The following is a 20,372-nucleotide window of genomic DNA, read 5'->3' on the forward strand; positions in this document are numbered from 1 at the left end:
CTAATTTCACTGTCTTCTTTATTCTCAGGAAGTGATGGTGAGAATTCTTGGCATTTTTTTCCTACTTGATTTCTTTCCCCATGGAACGTTGGGGAGTAGGGATGAGGTTAGATGCCATTCTCCAATTGCAGGCTTTTATTTCACTTAGTACCGCTTTTGAAGTTTATGGCTTAAGGTTTGCTTACTCTTTTTTTGTTTCCTGCTTTTTCTTTCTTTCTTTTTGGAATTTTTTTTTTTTTAATAGTCTGCTCATTTCATTAGTTGTTGTAGGGGAGAGATTCTGTGTTCGATTCATTCTGCCATTTTTATGTGGATGGCCTCTCCATGCTCTTTCAACTGCCTAGGCTTGTTCCTATAGGAACTGCAGGTTATAAAATTTGCACATAAATCTCAACAGCTGCTACTGACGAAGGAAGAGTAGTGAAAGCAAACACTCCAAGCGACTTACTAACATCTGCACAGCAGCGGGCATTTACAATGCACCAGCCTGGGCCTCACAGTTTAAGCCTGGCCTTGGCCAGAGGAGATGCCCAGTAAAGTTTTGACCAGATCAGTATCTCCTATCACTGCAGACGAATCAAGGACCTTTTCCAAGGCTGCAAAGCTGAAAGTGAGTGAAAATGAGGCCAATGGCACAGCGGGAAGGGGTCCCTTCGGAGGTCAGGGGGGGATGGAACGAAGGCCGCGGTCGGGGTCAGGGGCGTGGGGGCGGCCCCGGGGACCGCTCTCGGGGCGAGGCGGGCGCGGGCAGGCAGCCCCCCGGCCCTGGCTCCGGGCCCACCGCGGGGGCCATGCTCAGGCGGCCCGGGCGACGCGTGCGGTTGCCACGGTAACAGGAGGAGACGGCGCAGGCGCAGAGCGTGCCGAGGGTGGGTGGTGAGGAGTAGGAGCCGCGCGCGGCCGGAGCGGAACGGCACTGCGCATGCGTGGCGTCTCCGTTGCTAGGGCCTCCTCTAGCGAAGTGGCCAAAGTAAGGTTTGGGGGCTCTGGAGCCTCGGGGTAGCGTCTGGAAGATCGGAGCCGCCCTCGTCTGTGCTCTGCCCGCTCCCGGCCAGTGAAGCATTCCCTGCTGTCGCCTTTCCTGCCGGAGTGAGAGGATACCTCCAGCCCCATTTCCCTCCCTCTCTCCAGAAGTCCCCCGGCCCCCGACCTCTTCTCCTCCCTTCCAGAAGCATCTCCGAGCGCTTCTAGTGGTGCCCCACTTCTGCAGCGGCGGTCTGTCGGAGGGCGACGCGGGAGCTTCCCGGCGGCCAGAGCAAAAAGTAAAGTAGCCAACCATGTCGAACGCGTAAGTGAGGGGCTCCCGCGCAGCGGGAAAGAAATGCCCTTCTCCTCTAGCCTGGGTGGGAGCTTTCGAGCCAAAAGCTGGCTTGCTCTCTTCTTTCCTTCCCAGCCTTTGTCTTCTTTTCTTCTTCTCCACCCACTCCACCCACTCCCCTTCAATATTTTAGCAATTGCAGCTATGCCTTAGGATAGAGTACCAGCTTCTTGTGGACACGGAATCTCAAACGTTTCGATCCCTCCCCAGCCCCCAGCCCTATTCTCCACGCCCCGCCCAGGTTAGCTCCGTGCCAGGACCACTGTTCATGCCCTTCCAGCCTTGTGGGGGCATCGCGGACCATGCAGTAGCTTTATTGTACCTGCTTTTTTGTTATGCTTTCACAGTAACATGTGGATTGCTTTGTGAAAGCCAGGAAAGATCTTGAGGCAGCTTTACGATCCCACTTTCCATTTCACCAAAGGACAGCAGCCAGGGAATGGGGAGTATTGGCCCCGGGCTCTGCCCTGTACAGAGCAGCTGAACAGCTCTGATCTCAGCTGTTCTTCAGACTTGTTTATAGTGCAAATTGCGGACACTGTTCAAAGTGTTTGAAACACAAGAACTCTTCTCATCTTCACATCAACCCTAAAACGTGGGGGCCATTACATTGTTATTTCCGTTTTACAGATGAGGAAACTTAGGCACCAGTAGCTTATAGAGCAAGGAGGCAGTGCTCACCCAGGCAAGGTGCCTCCAGCCTGCCCTCTTACCGTTATTAACTCTATTTTCTACATGAGGAAGAAGGAGAGAGAGGCTTTAGGGGAGGAGGAGATCAGGAGTTCAATTTTGGACGTGTTGATTTTGAAGTGCCTATTGGACATTGAAGAGAGGTGTGTGTGTGTGAAGCGTGCATTTGAGACCTGCAGGCATACAGGTGGTGCTGTGAGATCTGGGGTGGGTGTACATCCAAGGGAGAAGAGGACCGAGGGTAAGCCTCGGGGCAGAGGAAAGAGGTGGGGGAGAGGAGGAGAAACCAGCAAAGGAAACGGAAAAACGATGGGTGGGGAAGGAGCAACCTCAAGAGATGATGGTGTCCTGGAGGCCAGGTGACAAAAAAGCGGTGTTTCTAGGAGACAGAGTAATTGACTGTCAAATGCTGCTGAGACAGTCAGAGGAGAGCTGGGAATTGACCGTCAGGTTTAGTGACCTGAGGCCAGCGTTGCCCTTGCCGGAGCGGATTTGGTGGAGCAGTGGCGTGGAAAGAAGGATTGATTGAAGCAGGGGTTCTTAACGTTTTCTGTTCCACGGACCCCTTTGCCAGGCAGGTGAAAGCCACGGACCCCTACTAAGTCCACACTACACTGTGTATTATACAATAAAACATCACCCCCGCACCAACACAGCCCCACAAGAGTCACGTTTCTTTGAATTTCAATTCAAGCTCACGAACCCCTGGTTAACTACCCCTGGATTAAAGCGAGTTTAAGTGAGAAGAGGAAAGAAATGGTATTAATACATCGTGAGCAAAGCGGTAGCTGGTGCCAGGGAAATGAGGCCATGAGATGGATTTTTTTTAATTAGAGAAGTTGTGGCTTTACTAGAACAAACGTGCATAAAATACAGCGTTCCCATATACCGCCCTATTAGTCATGCCTTGCACAGGTGTGATACATTTATTACGATGGCTGAAAGCACATTTTTATAGTTGTGCTACTAACTATAGTCCATGGTTTAACTTAGGGTTCGCGGTGTAGCACAGTCCCATGGATTTTTTTTTTAAATTTTTATTCTGTTGTCATGCACGCAGCCTAACATTTCCCCCTTGAGCCGCGTTCAGGTCTGCACTGCAGTGCCGTTGGAGAGGTTCGCTGTGCTGGGCTCCCATCACCACCGCCCGTTCCCAGAACATTCCCGTCGTTCTGGATGGACATCGGAGCACGTGTGTCTGTTGGTGGCAGTGGCCCCGTGTTCAGGGAAAATGGGATGATTCGGGAGAAAGAAGGCGCAGTGGGCGGTGCGGTTGGTACTGAGAGGGGGTGACCCCAGGGGAGGGCTCGAGGGAGCGGCTCTAGCTGGAGGCTCAGGTGGGTCATCCGCAGGAACAGGTGGGCCAGCAGGTAGGGCAGAGCAGGGGAGACGCCACGTGGAGGGCGAACGGCTCAGCCAGGAGACGACGCGGCACTGAGGGGCAGGGGTGACGCCGCCTGATGAGAGTCAGAGGACATGGAGCGAGAAGGTTCTGGAAGTGGCAGGGCCAGAGGCCCCCTGAGCTGGTCCCCACTCAGGACCGAGGGCTGTGGGAGACGACGGACTACCCTTAGAGGCAGAAGCGGAGGGGCCTTCGGTGAAGAGGGTGCAGATCTAAGAATATTGGGGGACTTCGACGTTTCTATCCTGTGTAAAGTAACTGTGGATAATTCCCACTCTGCGATATTTAGATTTCCTGTCGAAGTCCGTGATACGTCTGAATAGTCAAGTCTTTCCGCCTCCAGTTCTAGGGAAACTGGCGTGCTGGGGAAATTATATGGTCCTTTTCAACTGTCATTTTCAGTCTTCACCCACAAACCCGAACTTTTGCAGCTGCGATGCTAGAACTTCTTCAGCCAGGTCTTGTGTGCCTCCCACAATGCTAATTCTTAAATATGTAACTTTTTTTACTGGTCTTGTGATTGAAGTGCCTTTCTTCATTTTTTTCTCTGCATTTGGTTTTTGTGGTTTTTGTCTCAGTCTTGCAGTTGCTCTGTGCTCAATTTCCTTATTATGATTCATTACTGATTTCCTGGGATTTTGTAACAATGTCATTTACAAGCAGTGATTTTTTTAAAAAATCCTTTTCATTCATCTCTTATATGTCCTTCATCCCTTTTTTGAGGGTCTGGTTTTAAAGTGTATTTCTCCACTGAAACTATTTTTTATCTATTTAGCATTTTGAAGTTTTCTGTTCCTTGGGGGGTGGGGTGGAGAGGTTAATTACAAATGTGCTGTGAGTTAAAATTTATTGAAATCTTCTTGGCATCTATGGAAATAATTTACGGTTTTGCTGCATGAAATTAGCTTTCTCTATGTTGAAATCGCATGCATTCCTGGGGTAACCCCTCCTTGTCAGAGGGAACAATTCTTTTGATCTGAGGCTAAATTCTGTCAGTTAAGTGGGATTTCAGATCTGAGCTCCTAAAAAAAATTAGCCTGTAATTTTCTTCTTTTAATGTTGCCCTTTCAACTTGAGGCCTGAAAATCGTGTTTCTGTGTTTTATGTGAACAGTTGTTGAACCTGTTGGTGTATCTAGCCTGTGTCTCTTCTCATGTGAGTGGACACGTGGAATTTGCTGTCCCTTTTCAGATTCCGGGATCCTGCGCTTTGGTCAAATGAAAACATGCTCGCAATGTTTAATCCTTCCTCATTTTATTTTCTCCAGCATGTATTTGATAAGCTGCCGCCTGTTGTCACATCCAGCCTATCAGTTCCCCCAGTCATTTCTACCCTTCTCCGGTTTGCTTGTCCTTTTTTGACGCGTGGTAAGCAGCCTTGCCAGAATGTTCCAGGTGCTTGGACTGGCCTGAGCTGTTGCTTTCGTGGCTGTTGTGCTTGCTTGGGGGGTTGGTGGTTGTTCCTGGTAAATAGCTTTGTTTACTAGTCATTTCTTATGTGAGGGGGCAGAAGGTCCTGTGCTAAATGCAATTCCAATCTTCTGATTACAGTGTTCTCTTTCATAACGACATTGTCTGGCAGTGTGCTCCTTTACTAGCCTTACCTTTTTTTTTTTTAATAATTTTTTATTTAATTACCTTTTTTAAAAAAGATACATAGATCACACAAAATTATTACATTAAAAAATATAAGAGTTTCCCATATACCCCACACCCCACCCCACGCCTCCCACACCAACAACTTCTTTCATCACTGTGGCACATTTTGGAGCACTACCGCACAGCATGGATTATAGTTTACATTGTAGTTCACACTCTCCCCCAGCCCACTCAGTGGGTTAGGACAGGATATATAATGTCCAGCATCTGTCCCTGCAATATCATTCAGGACAACTCCAAGTCCCGAAAATGCCCTCACATCACACCTCTTCTTCCCTCTCCCTGCCCTCAGCAGCTACCATGGCCACTGTCTCCACATCACTGATATAGTTTCTTCAATTGCTAGAGTCACAATATTCTATAGTAGAATATCAGTAAGTCCACTCTAATCCATGTTTTATTCCTCCATCCTGTGGACCCTGGATGGGAGACTTGAATCAGGAGACTTGAATCTCTGGACTGGACATGTGCCAGCTGGGCCCTGAGCCTCAGCAGAGCTGCAACCCCTACTCTCTGGTTCATTGGACTTACCCAGGCCAGCTAAAAGGGAGGTGAAGAAAGTCAACCACTACACCAGGGAACCAAGAGAGCCTTACCTTTTAAATAATGTTAAGTGGCATGCAGCTGGAATGGAGTGCCGGGGCAGTGCACAGAACCCTAACCCAGTAGTGCGGCGGTGCGGGGAGGAAGAGTTGTTTGTTACTGTTCGTCTTTGTTTCGTATGGTGAGCATCACATGAAAAAAGACATATATTAGTCAGGGTTCTCCAGGGAAACAGAATCAATAAGAGATTGCTGTCAATAGATGTGATTTTATGAGTCTCTTACACAGCTGTGGGGATGCACAAATCCAGGCTCCACAGGCAGACTGTAGCCAAGGGCTGCAGTGAAAGTCCAGTGAAGGTTCTTGAGTTCTGGGAGATGCTGGCTGTCCAAAGACAAGTTGGGAAATTCTTGCTCAATGCTGGAATCACTTCCCCTTTTAAAGCATTCAACAGATTGGATAAAGCGTCACTCGCTGATGGCAATCTCCTTGATTGATGTAATTTTTTTTTAATTCATTTTTTAAAAAAATATTACATTCAAAAAATATGAGGTCCCATTCAACCCCACCGCCTCCACCCCCCTCTCCCTTCATAGCAACACTCTCTCCCATCATCATGACACATCCATTGCACCTAATAAGTACATCTCTGGGCATCGCTGCACCCCGTAGTCAATGGTTCACATCATAGCCCACACTCTCCCACGTTCCATCCAGTGGGCCCTGGGGGGATCTACAATGTCCCATAGTTGTCCGTGAAGCACCACCCAGGACAACTCCACATCCCGAAAACGCCTCCCCATCTCATCTCTTCCTCCCATTCCCTGCACCCAGCAGCCGCCATGGCCACTCTTCCCACACCAATGCCACATTTTCTCTGTGGACATTGGATTGGTTGTGTCCATTGCACCTCTATGTCAAGTAGGGGCTTAGATTCCACATGGATGCTGGATGCACTCCTCCTGCTTTCAGTTGTCGGCACTCTAGGCTCCATGGTGTGGTGGTTGACCTTCTTCAATTCCATGTTAGCTGATTGATGTAGTTATAACTAGCTGTCTATGATTTACCACTGCAGTAAAGTCAGTGGTGACTACAGTCCATAAATGCCCTTGTATTACAGCTAGCCCAGTGCTTGCTTGGCCAAGCAACTGGGCACAGTTACCTGGCTGAGTTGACACAGTAGCCCAACCATCACAATGACCGTGTTATTTCCCCAGCCTGCCGGGTTCCCTAGAGCTGGAGGCAGAAAGACTTGGCTATACGGACGTATCACGTACCTGGATGGTGACCACCGTGGGTGCCTCATGACTTGCCATCCCCCTTTTGCTCTCTTCCTTACAGAGAGGAGGCAATAAAATGTAGTGGTCAGAGCACGAGCGCGGGAGCTGACCTGCAGAGGTGCAGATCCTGCAGGAAAACAAGGGACTTTGGGCAATGACTTGTCTGTGCCTCAGTTTCTTCATCTGTAGGCTGGGTGATAATAGTAACTACCCGAGAGGGCTGTTGTGAGCATTAGGTGAGTTAGTCTACGGAGAGCACTTAGAACTGTGGCTGACACTATGTAAAGGACGGACATCAGCATCTTCTTCATCATTATCATAATCAGCATCATCTGAAGCTAAAAGACTTTTCACATCAAAGTGGGCTCTCCACTTTTGGCCAGGAAGCTGAAAATCTCCCGTCTGCTCCAAACACATGGTAACGAGAGATAAGAGAGAATTTTTTAACTATTAATAATGCAGTTAAATGCCTGTCTGGACGAGGAGAACAGCAGAGACCCACCGCAGCCCAAAAGGGAGGCCCACGGCTCTGACGCAGGAGTGGGCAGTGTGGTCTGGGATTTGGGGCCCTGAGGGACCAGGACTGGGTGGTCCAGGAGGACAGAGCCAGACCCCTGTGCGAATCCCGGGCTGTCCCGCACATGGCCACAGAGAGAAGCCGGCTTCCTAAAGCTAGAAGGCAAGTGCAGAAGGCAAAACAATTCAGACTGTATCAAGAAGCCCCACAAGTTAATTAAAAAAAAAAGAACAGAAAAGCAATCCTGTATGAACGTGGGTGAAACACATGAGTAAGCTTCTTAAGGGAGACAACTTACAAATAACCAATACTTGCGTGAAAAGATGCCCGATCTCACGATCAACCGGGCGAATGACTGTTAAAACCTTGAGAGACTAGTTCTCACCTGTCTTTTGGCAAAAAGGAAGGTTGTGTATTTGGTGGTGGTGTTTCTTCCTTTTGGTGGGGGTAGAGGTGGCAGGTCAGTGATGGGTGGTAGCCCGGAGCTTGGACTTAGAATCACACAAATCGGGGTTCAAATGCTGGCTTGGCCCCGTAGGAGCTGCGTGGCCTTAACAAGTCCTCTCTCTCCTCTCTCGGTGGGGTTGAGCGCCCAGTTCACGGAGACATTGTGAGGATCACAGGTAACTCCATGCCTAGCAGGTGGTCAGTGCTTCAGTAAATGGATTTTACTCTTTATTGTTTGTAGGGAAGAAGGCAGCACATCTGAAGAATGGCAGGTAGTGGCTGGAGCAGGGGTGCTGTGGGAGAACGCTTGGTGACTGTGTGGGGAAGGTCGGGGGTGGGGCGCTCCAGTTAAACAAGGAGGAGTGAGCCTGTGAGCTTATCTCCACTTCCTCCGGAATTGCTCTACAGTGGCAGTAAAGGATTTAAAGGGCTATAAACTCAGGAGGGCAAAGAGAACATTTGACCATTTGACCAGAGGTATCAAAAAAAAAAAAAAAATCCAGGAAGATGGGAAGCAGACATGGGTGAGAAGGAATAGGCTAGAGCAGGGAAGGTGCAACCTGGGTAGGGCCGGGAGAGGGGGCGACAGAACCAGCCGTTGGCCAGCAGAGCCGGGAAGAGGGGGCACTGGTACTTCTGAGGTGGAGCTCAAAATGGGAGGGCTGGCTGGGCCACAGAAGTGCTTGCACCCCAGTCTCACGTACACGCCGGGGAGCCAGGAGGCTAGGCTGCTCCCTCCCCCGCAGAAGAAGGCAAGGCGGACTCAGGGACACCGGGCAGAATGAGGAGACAGACTGAGGGCAAAGAGGATGGAGTGTCCCCAACGCCCTCTACCCACCACTTCCCAGGATCCGGGAAGCCAGTCTCGATCATCTGCCTGGCACCCAGTCAAAGGGTGGGAGAAGCCCTCTCCAGCACAAGGGACCCTGATGGGTTTCTCACACACCAGGGAAGTGGTCAGGGCCCACGCCCCACCCCCAAGGTGGCAAGCCCCTCCCCCGCCACACAGAGCCTCCAGTTCGCTTTTCAGTCCTTCTTCTTGTGCCAACAGTCACCCCAAATTTAAAGAAAACTAAGAGCCCCTACCATGGATATAGTCATCAGAGTCCTGGGCCGGGTTTCAGGGACCCAAAAAGGGTGCCGTGGTGTCAGGTGGTGAGCGCTGGCAGGCATCTCCACCCCGTGTATTTGGTAGAAGGAGGCAGCCAGCCCTTCCTCAGCTCTCCAGGGAGAGAGCTGGGAGAGCACATTTTCTGGTCGCCTGCCTGTGCTTTCTAAGGGGTCAACTAACTGGAAACCAAAGGCCAAGGGAGTCCAGCCCCTGCCTTCCATAGAGGTCAGCCATCCAGGCCACAGAGCAGAGTAAAGAGCAGAAATTGGATTTGGAGGGACAACTGGCAGATATGTAATACGATGAACAACACTAAAACAGAGAAGAAGAAGAAAGAAAACTAAGAGAAAATGGAGAACAATGGATGAAACAGAAGAAAATTTAAAACATCATTCCCCCTTATAATTAATATCCGCCAAGAGAAAATTTTCATCCATTAAGGAAAGATGCTATATAAAAAGTGCATTTTAAAGAACAAGAAAGAAATCTGGTGAATTGAAATAGCAGAAATAAATGCAAGAGAAGTATTACAAGATCAAGTGAAGGAAATCAGAGAGTAGGTGAAAAATGACAAGACACAGAAAAAGAGAAAAAAGTGTAAGAAAATTAGAGAAAAGTATGAGAAAATTAGTAGTTCCCTCATGTGCCTTAATAGGAGTCAGAAAGAGAACAGAGAAAACAGAAAGAAATTATCCTAGAAATACGACAAGAAAAATTCCCAGAACTAGAGAGCAGATTTCAGATAAACAGTCAAGATCAGTGCCATTCTTGTACCCACCAATCCCCATCTATGCCACTTACCCTTCCTTCCCTCCCGTCTCTGTGAATTGTGCTTGCTCCTATCGAAGGCCAGCTCTTCCAAAAAATTATGCTCTAAAGCCCTTATCTTGCTACTTAAGGATGTTGTTCTGGTAGTTCATCCTGTTGTTTCCTACATTTTCAACTTTCCCTCCTGCTGGATCATTCCCATCAGCATGCCAACATGCTTCTGTTTAGTCCATATTAAAACAGGATACTCTCGACCCCACTGCCTCCTTGCTACTGCCCTTTTCTTGACACTCATCCTCTACAGAGCTGTTTGTACTTCTTGTCTTCAAGACTCAGTCTTCTCTTTTCTCTTGGACCCACTCCATTTCCACTGCAACTGCTCTTCTCCAGATCACATTGACCCTCCCCCCCATTCCTAAATCCAGTGACGCCTTCTTGGTTCTCAACTCACTTGAATTATCAGCAGCATTTGGCATGGCTGATCGCTCCCTCCCTTTGGGAAATGAACTTTCTTCATTTCATCTCCAGAATCCCAAATGTTCCTGGTTGTCTTCCCACCTTGATGACCACCCCAACTGAGATCCTTTCCCGGCTTGTCCTTGTACCCCACCCTCTTCTTGCTGGAGGTCCTGGGGCACAGCCCTTGGCCCTAACCTCTTCTCCATCAGCACCCTAACCCTCGTGAGCTCATACGATCTCGCGGCTTTAAGTATGATCTCTCTGCTGTCGACTCCCAGATTCATATGTCCAGCCTGGATCCCTCCCTTCCGCTCCAGAGTGTTTCACTGAGCTGCCTCCTTGTCCCCACTTGGATGTGTAATACATGCTCTAACTTAACTTACCTAAAGCTGAATTCTAGCTCTCCAAACCCTTTCTTTCCTCAGTCTGTCACCTTAGTAAATAGAAACTTGGGGTCACCCTTGATCCTTTCTCTCACACCCCACATCCAGTATATCAGCAAATAAATATCCCTAGACCCAGACCACTTTTCATCGTTCTCAACACCATTCTCAAAGCCACCATGATCTCTTGTCTAGATCAACAGTCCAATTAACTGGTTATCTCTGTTGCAATAGTCTTTTTCTCAACCTAGAAGCCATCAGCTCAAGTTACTCATCTGCTCAAATGCACCAGTAAGAGAGAAAGCCAAAGCCTACAGAGTAGGCCACAAGGCCCTAAGCTGATCTGCAGGCTGAGCCTGGGCAATATTTGCCTAATCATGAAAATATGAGCACTGAATTCTGATTTAACCCAACTTTGTGGTACAGACGTAATGAGGAGATTGGGGGCAGGGGGGAGTGGAGATGGGGCAGTGGGGGTAAGAGTGCTAAAATCCCTTTTCTTCCATAGTAGGATATCACCCCCCAGTAACATCTAAAATTGAAAACCAAGAAGTAGCAGCATAGGCATATTGTTTTCATACATGGAGAGAAACACTAATAGTAATTGTTAAGAGAGTTGAAAACCAGTAGTCTCTGTGGACTGGGAATGGCTGAAACGGGACTGATTGACTTTTAAACCACTTATATGGAATACTGTTGTAACTCCAAAATTAGATGGATTGCAAGGTTGGGGGAAATGAGGCTAAATCGTGGAAGGTTTTAAAAGCTCAACTAGGAGTTTATGTGCCTTGTTCCACATGCAGCAGGGAGCCATTTGAAGCACTTGAGTTGGAAGTGGCATGGTTAGCTACAGGTTCCACCCTGAGTTCATCATCTTCTTCTCCAAATCTGCTCACCTTCCTTTGTTCCCTGTCACAGAAAACGAATAAGCCACCACCCTGTGTGCTCAAACCAGGAACGGGCTATCACCTTTGACCTCTCCTTCTTTACCTTCATCTACCTTCATCAAGCTCTCCCAGCTATCTCTCAAACCCATTGCTTCACTCTGTCCTACTGCTGCCAAGTCCAGTTCACCACCACCTTGCCCCTGAATTATGGAAATGGCCTCCTAACCCAATCCCCCCCAACTCCAGGGGTGCCTCTCTTTACTATACCAAGGGTAATTTTTTTAAATGCAAATCAGGCTGTGCCTCTCTAGAGCTTAATATTCTTCATTAGTGCCTCACTGCCTTTAAACAAGTCAGAACTGCTGCGCGAGGTGTTCACCGTGCAACGGCCCCGCTCCTGCTGACTTCGGCCTCATCTCTTGTCACTCGCTCCTTTCCAGTTTTTTTCAAGCCATGCCTCCCCCTTTTGTTCCGTCAAGTCCAATGGGCTTTGTCTTCCTTGCATTTTTCTCTCTCTGCCAGGGCGTTCTTGCCTCCCTGCCCCCATGCCCTTTCCATCCTTACTTCCTCTTGGTTATTCCAGTCTCACCTTAGATGGCCTCATTCATGTACTGGTCACTCACCTTGCATCCGGGCCCTTCGTGTGCTGGTCACTCACCTTGCATCCGGGCTGTTCGTGTGCTGGTCACTCACCTTGCATCCGGGCTGTTTGTGTGCTGGTCACTCACCTTGCATCTGGGCCGTTCATGTACTGGTCACTCACCTTGCATCCTGGCCGTTCATGTGCTGGTCACTCACCTTGCATCCCGGCCGTTCGTGTGCTGGTCACTCACCTTGCACCCAGGCACCAACATCTGCTGGGCACCCTCCTAGCACCCATTGCGGTGGTGGCAGGGTGGACAAGGCCAAAGCCCTCAGGGGCTAGGGCAGGCCTGCACATGTCGCTGCGGCTGCCGGAAGCAGGAAGGGAAGCAGGAGGGCAGTGAGCCCCCCCGCTCCTTCCTGGAGGGTTACAGCGCTGCCCTCCTGCTGGGAGATGGCCGCTTCCATCTGTCAGCTATTTGAGAAGATAATAATCGAGTCAAATCCTCACCTCCCAGCGCACCCCTGGTCAGCCAGTTGGGCGCAGTGGAGCGGAAGTGCCCTCAGGAAGCAAAGACTGATACATATTAATATTTGAAGAGCAAATGAATATTCAACATAATCTGTTATTTATGCAAAAGATGCCATATGTATGTAAGAGACAACATATAAAAATAAACACCCATGAACACTGGAAGTGGTATTTTAGCAGTATCATTGAAGCTGCTTTTGGGGTCCTCCCCTCACCTACCCCCCAAGAAAACCAATAACCACTATGTTGAATTTTGTGTTTATCATTCCATATATATGTGTGTGTGCGTGAGTATATACACATATATATACACAAAATATGTGTATACACACACACACACACACTTTTTTTTTTTTTTTTAAGGTACTGGGACCAAGGATTGAACCTAGGACCTCATATGTGGGAAGCTGGCACTCAGCCACTGAGCCACCACTGACGCCCCTGAGTTGGTGTTTTTTCATTTGTTTTGCTAGGTGTTTTTTTTTTTTTTAAGGATTCACTGGGAACTGAACCCAGGACCTCCCATGTGGGAGGCACATCTGCTCCTCATTCCATATTTTTCTTTGAGTGAGCTTTAAGTTCCCCACTCCGTATTTTTATCACTTTATCAGAATATGTATGTGCCCTAAACAACCAGTAGTTTAGGTTTTTGAGATTTATAGAAATGACATATTGCACCTTACTGTTTCCACTCTGTGTTGTGTTTAAAGGGAAATGGGAGTTGCCTGTAGCTGTCGGTCATTCAGGTTCCACTGCTGTGTAATGGTCCATGGATGGAGAGACCACAACTGACTTATCCATTTTCTGTTGGTGCACATGTGTTTCCAGATTTTGCAAGTATTTTTTAAAATGTTCTACTGTGATCATTCTTGAGACATAACTACTAGAGTTTCTCTAAGGGATAATTCTTCATTTGTAGGATATGCACATAAATATTTGCCAGAGTAGCTGTTCCAGTATACACTCTACCAGCAGGGTATAATAGCTCGTATTGCAAATACTTAGCTCCTTGAAAATATCTAGTATTTACCTAACTTTAGTATTTACCAGTATGTTTCATTAAATATCTTTATTCTTTGTGGTCTCTGTATAACTGCTTACTAATGAGGGTCAATTTCTTTTCATGTTTGCTCCCCATTCCTGTTTCCTCTTCTTTGAATGCTTATTCATGTCTTTGGCCTAGATTGTTGCTCTTTTTCTTATTCCTTTGCTGGAGTTCTTGGTATATTTCAGATAACAAATTCTCTGTATGGAGGTGTGTTGCTCATGTCTCCTTCCACTTTGTGTAATACTTGCATTTTCACTTTCTCTTTGGTACCTTTTAATGAACAGTTCTTAATTTTAATGTAGTTAAATGTATCAATTTTTTTCTTTTTGGTATGTATTTGTTTATTGTTTTTAAGAAATCTTTACCATCCTAAGGTCATAAAGATATTCTCCTATATTTTCTTCCAAAATCTTTATGGTTTTATTTTACTTTAAGGCCTCCCTTAAATCCAGAATTGATTTTTGAATATGGTTTTGAGGTAGGGATCGAACATAATGCTTTTCCACATGGGCAACCAGTTGTCCCAGCACAATTCACTGACTTTTCAATAAGTGCTACTGAAGCATTTAATTTAGATTTTATATCAGGTAGCATTGCCTAAGAAGTATTTTACAAGTTATCTAAGTTTTGGAATTTTAATTTAATACATGGTGGTGTAGAAACATAAAATTCGGATCTTTTTTTTCTATTTCTCTCCCCTTCTCCGCTCCCCCCACCCCATCCCTACCCCATCCCCACCCCAGTTGTCTGTTCTCTGTGTCTATTTGCTGCGTCTTCTTTGTCCGTTTCTGTTGCTGTCAGTGGCACAGGAATCTTTTTGTTGCGTCATCTTGTTGTGTCAGCTTTTCCATGTGTGCGGGGCCATTCCTGGGCAGGCTGCACTTTCTTTCCTGCTGGGCTGCTCTCCTTACGGGCGCACTCCTTGCGCATGGGGCTCCCCTACGCGGGGGACACACCTGCGTGGCAGGGCACTCCTTGCGCGCATCAACACTGTGCGTGGGCCAGCTCCACATGGGTCAAGGAGGCCCAGGGTTTCAACTGTGGACCTCCCATGTGGTAGACGGACGCCCTAACCACTGGGCCAAGTCTGCCGCCGAGTTTGGATCTTGATTGTCTAGACCTCTTGCCTCCTCCTGAGTGTTTGCAGGGAGTGACTGTGAGCAAATCACTTAGCCATTCTGGATACAAACTCCTTCAACTTTCAAATGGGTGTGATAATACAGGCTTCATGAGTATGGTGAGGAATCACTTTATTTTATTTAGGCGAGAGGCATTTTAAACTGTGTATGTATGTATTTATTTAGCAAATTTTCTTTTTTAATTGTCTTTTTTTTAAAAGATACGTAGATCACAAAAAATGGTACATTAAAAAGTATAAGAGTTTCCCATATACCCCACACCCCACCCCACCCCACTCCTCCCGCATCAGCAACCTCTTTCATCATCGCGGCACATCCATTGCATTTGGTGAATACATTTTGGAGCACCGCTGCACCACATGGATAGTGGTTTACACTGTAGTTTACCCTCTCCCTCAGTCCATTCAGTGGGTTATGGCAGGATATATTATGTCCCTGAATCTGTCCCTGCGATATCATTCAGGACAACTCCAAGTCCTGAAAATGCCCCCACATCACATCTCTGCTTCCCTCTCCCTATCCTCAGCAGCTACCATGGCCACTTTCTCCACATCAATGCTATAATTTCTGCCATTACTAATCACAATAGTTCTATAGTAGAATACTATAATAATATTATATATTTTTTATATATATATATATATATATAATATTAGAGTAAGTCCACTGTAATCCATGTTTTATTCCTCCATCCTGTGGACCCTGGGATGGTGATGTCCACTCCACCTGTAAACTATGTATTTAATAACAGTAGTAGTAACCGTCATCTCTAAAATTCACATGTACTTCCAAATAGGACATACACTGTCTAAAGAACATTGCAATCACATACAATAGTCTTAACTCACACTTCATTGTGTGTTATATTTTGTTATACTATGTGCCCCACATGTATGCCTTACAAACTAATTTTTACTTACAGTACTGTCCAAACTATCTGTCTTCCCTCAGAATGTATAATAAGATATGGCATCAGACCCAAGATGCACTCACATCTTTGCTTGATAAAGAGTCTCAGAAGATGGTGGAGCCACAGGAAAATAAAGTTTTCATCTTCCAAACGTTAGCCACCTTCTACATCAACTACGTGCAGATCTTTAGAAACCTGGAGAATGTCTATGATCAGATAGTCCACCCACAGAAGCGCACACTGATCCGGAAAGTCCTGGATGGAGTGATGGGGCGCATCCTGGAGCTGAAGAATGAAATGGTCGAGTTGGAGTTGTCCGAGTATCATTATTTTGATGATATCCTACAGGACCTGAAGCTGGCTCCTGTGAGTATCCTTTTTTTTTCCCCTTAATAGCTTCCTTTTGTTTTAAATGAAGTAGGTGGACCTGTAAGCAATAGGCCACTGACTTTCTAGACATATGTACTTGTTGTTTGGTGCACTAAAAATTAAAACAATTAGACCTCAATTGGGGGCACATGTGGCTCTTCCCGCGGTCCTTCCGTCTGTCAGGCACTGAGGTCACTGCCGTTCTTGATGCTGTCGTGGCCGCCCCGGCCTGTGGGAGTGGAATAACCTGGGCCTGTCGCAAATGTCCTACAGCAGCGACACCCCAAGTTCCTGGCAGCAGAGACCCTCCTCTCTGTTCTCACGGGAATTCTCTCCCCGGCCTCGGTTTCCTCCATTAGCTTTTGCGTGTGCAGCCTATTGGTTGCTGCTTCCTTACCCCAGGTGGCGGCCTGTCCTCCTTTGCCTGGGGGGGCAGACAGTTGTGGGCCGTGGAGCCTCGGCCTCTGAGGGTGGCACTCCGATGGCCGGGAGCCGTGTGCTGGCACCCGGCAAGCACGGCCACGCCTGCGAGCCCGGGCCCCTGCTGCTGCTCCCCTGCGCTTCCCTGCCAGGTACCCAGGTCTGCTCTGGTGCTCTGGCTGCCGGGTCTGCGGAGGACACTGGACACCTTGCTTCGTGTCCTGGTCCTCCGGGGCCACTTTTCATTTGAAAAGGAACGTGTCGCTAAAATAAGCCTAAAAGGAGATAGAGGTAAGTTTTTCATGGGTAGGTTGACGTTTCCTCCTGTTGAAAATCTTTGGGCTCCTAGAAAGACTTTGTTTTTACTGGGATGGAGTTCCCTAGCATTATGATTATTGCATTTTACTAGAATGGACCAAAGAAGAGCTGAGATGAATGAGAACATCGACGATCATGCCACACATTTTATGTTTATTGCCTTTACTTGTGCAAGCATGGACTAAATCACCAGATCTTTTTTAGGTCAGGTGTACTTTATTTACCCATGTGAAAATCTCAAGAGCAACTTAGGGCGGCGGACTTGGCCCAGTGGTTAGGGCATCCATCTACCACATGGGAGGTCTGCAGTTCAAACCCCAGGCCTCCTTGACCCGTGTGGAGCTGGCCCATGCGCAGTGCTGATGTGCGCAAGGAGTGCCCTGCCACGCAGGGGTGTCCCCCGTGTAGGGGAGTCCCATGTGCAAGGAGTGTGCACCGTAAGGAGAGCCCCCAGCGCGAAAGAAAGTGCAGCCTGCCCAGGAATGGCGCTGCACACACAGAGAGCTGACACAACAAGACGACGTGACAAAAAGAAACACAGATTCCCGTGCCGCTGACAACAGAAGTGGACAAAGAAGACGCAGCAAATAGACACAGAGAACAGACAATGGGTAGGGGCGGGGGAGGGGAGAGAAATAAATAAATAAATCTTAAAAAAAAAAAAGAGCAACTTAGGCTAAGTATGAGACAATTCGCCTTTGCATCACAGTTCTACGTTTAAGGAAAATTAAATTGTATTAAGTTGAAGAATCTTAAGTAATAGTTCTAAATTTTTAATATTGCTATTGTGGCAGCCTATATACAACATAAAATTTCCCATTTTAAGCACTTTCAAATGTGCAGCTCCGTGGTCATTTATTCACAGTGTTTTGCTACCATCACCACCATCCGGTACCGAAACTTCCGCACCACCTTCTACAGCAAGTGCACCAGTTCAGCACAAACTCCCCGTGCTCCACCCCACCCCGCCCCTGGTGGCTGTGGAACAGTTTCTGACTCTTTGCATCTTCCTTTTGTTTTGTTTTTTTTAATTTATTTTTATTTATTTCTCTCCCTTCCTCCCCACCCCCATTGCCTGCTCTCTGTGCCATTCACTGTGTGTTCTTCTGTGTCCACTTGCATTCTCAGCAGCACGGGAATCTGTGTCTCTCTTTGTTGCGTCATCGTGCTGCATCAGCTCTCCGTGTGTGCAGCACCACTCCTGGGTGGGCTGCACTTTTCTCACGCTGGGCGGCTCTCCTTATGGGGCACACTCCTTGCACGTGGGGCACCCCTACATGGGGACACCCCTGCGTGGCACGGCACTCCTTGCATGCATCAGCACTGCATGTGGGCCAGCTCCACATGGGTCAGGAGGCCCTGGGTTTGAACCCTGGACCTCCCAGGTGGTAGGTGGATGCCCTATCCATTGAGCCAAATCCGCTTCCCTGAATCATCCTAAATCTAAGGGATAATAATGTGTGACATGCATGTGGGGGGCTCCTTCCACTGTTCATGTGGCCTTGGCTGCGTGGCCTCGGGGAGGAGGCAGAGCAGGGAGCACTGGGAGGGATGGCGTCGGAGGAAGCGTCGTCCAGGAAGCCTCCGGGGTGGGCGACCGTGGACGGTGTTTCCCGCCAGCCCTGGAGGCAGTGACCGGGCTGCGCAAGGGCCCTGGGCTCGGGTGCTGGGTGGGCGCCCCAGCAGCTCGGGCTTCATGCACAGTCCCCTGGCCAGGGTGGCCTGTGCCACCTCCCGGGAGCTCCCGGCAGCCCAGGGCTGCATTTCTGGGTGGAAGGCCCGAGCGGTGGGCCTCCTCTGCGTCCTGGCCTCAGTGCCCATCACCCCCCGGCCCGCAGCCCCTGGAGGTCTTGCTGGGCCGGCCCCCGTGTGTGCAGCCTGCCCCTGCCCCCACTTGGTTCATTGCTTCAGGGATGGGCCCCTGGGCAGCCGGGCCAGTCCGCACTTCCCTGAAAGATTCCGAAACCTGGACAAGGAGTGAGGCCAGTTTCTGTCTCGGGGACTGAACTATAGTGTCCCACGCTTGTAAGAAGCTGGAGCCTCTGTTCTCCATGTGCTCTGAAATGGAGGAAGCTGCTCTGCACAAAGAAAGAGAGAAAAAGAGAGAACCAAACAGATTCACCAAGAGGGGCAGAAAGAAACAGGAGGGTCCCGAAGGCGTCTTCTTTCCTGGACACATCTCTGGCGCTGACACACTTTCAGCTGTGTTCCTGTCTGGTTGCACGAGGCCCCCAGAATCCTTCCATAAATGCCCCCTTTTGGCTAAGCTGGCCAGAAGACTTGCTTATTAATAAATAAAATCATAACATTAAATAAAAGAATAAGCGTTCCTGAAAGAAAGTTCGAGAATAATCTAGAGACTAAACAACCTAGTGAACCCAGAGGTAGATGAAAATTGTGGCTAATAGTACAAATGTAAGAATGTCCTTCTATGAGCTAGAACAAATGTATATCACTATTGCAAGGTGGTAAGAAGGTCGAGAAGCATGGGAAAAATACAGTGAATGTATCCTATGAACTGTAGTTAACAGCAATACTGTCTTGCATCAATGCCAAAGATGTTCTGGGTGAAAATAGGGGGATAGGGTTGCATGGAAAAAATATACCAAATGCACACTATCGACCATAGTTAGTGGTAATAGTCCGATGCTATTATCTCATCATTTGTAACAAATATTCCCCAACAGTGTAGTGTGTTGGTGGAGTGGTGTTGTATGGGGATTCCACACATGTGCACGATTGTTTTGTAAGTTCATAGGTTCTCTAATAAAATACATATATATTTTAAAGTATAATTGTTTACCCCTCTTGCAGCCCTCTGTCCCCAGGCCACGCTCCCCCACTGGAGACCCAGCTCCCGCTCAGACCTCTTCCTTTAGTATAAGGAAGTTTTCTTTTTCAAAAGTTATCACCACCTCCCAAAGGTCCTGATTTTACAGTCCACCACGCACTGAAAAAGACACTCCTTTATGCAATGCTGCTTGCTTATGGAAAGACCTGTCCAAAATGCCCCAGGTTTGGGTGGAGAAAGGTGTGTAGAGTCACACCCAGCATGGGAACGTGGGGGAGCTGAGGGGACTGAGGAGCAGAGCTAAGTCAGAGGCCAGCTGGTCTACCTGCAGGCAGCCCGGGGTGCCTGACGGCGACCAGGACAATGCTTCTCAGCGAGCTTGGCTGGGAGCCCACCCATGGCCTCTAATACGCCTCTACACTCATTATTGAACCAGGACGTGTGAATCTCATTCATTTGACCTCCTAGTTCGAAGTCTTTGGTAATGTTTACATTTGCCATGTAAATGAATTTTACATTTACCCTATGAAAACCATATTTCCTAATAAAGCAAATTAACTTTGTACGTAATTTTTGTAATAGGGTGAGTTAGGTAAAAATGAAGCCAAATTATTAGAAAAATTTGCAACTATGAATGCACAGACAGTTGATGGTGTGAATGAGACATTATTAGGTTTAATTCAAAAATCTCTATAGCTCAATAGTTTGCTATTCTAATTTGAGGTATTATTTTAGGTAAACTGAGAAAAAATAATAGTTCTTTATTTGCTTTAATAAGCAATTCATTATAATCATCAGTT

The 20,372-nt window shown here is 47.8% G+C and overlaps 1 protein-coding gene across 1 annotated transcript in view; it reads left to right on the top strand.

The window, feature by feature from the left end:
- The first annotated feature begins 943 nt into the window (after positions 1-943).
- The window catches only part of IQCA1 (IQ motif containing with AAA domain 1), a 194,463-nt gene continuing 175,034 nt past the window's right edge, over positions 944-20,372 (top strand). Inside the window, exons 1-2 of the mRNA XM_058299847.2 lie at positions 944-1,288; positions 15,716-16,040. Coding sequence (XP_058155830.1) covers positions 1,278-1,288; positions 15,716-16,040 — 336 coding nt within the window. The 5' untranslated portion in view covers positions 944-1,277. The remainder of the gene's footprint in view (positions 1,289-15,715; positions 16,041-20,372) is intronic.

The sequence above is a fragment of the Dasypus novemcinctus genome, chromosome 7 (assembly GCF_030445035.2).
Source record: "Dasypus novemcinctus isolate mDasNov1 chromosome 7, mDasNov1.1.hap2, whole genome shotgun sequence".
Taxonomy (NCBI): Eukaryota; Metazoa; Chordata; class Mammalia; order Cingulata; family Dasypodidae; genus Dasypus; species Dasypus novemcinctus.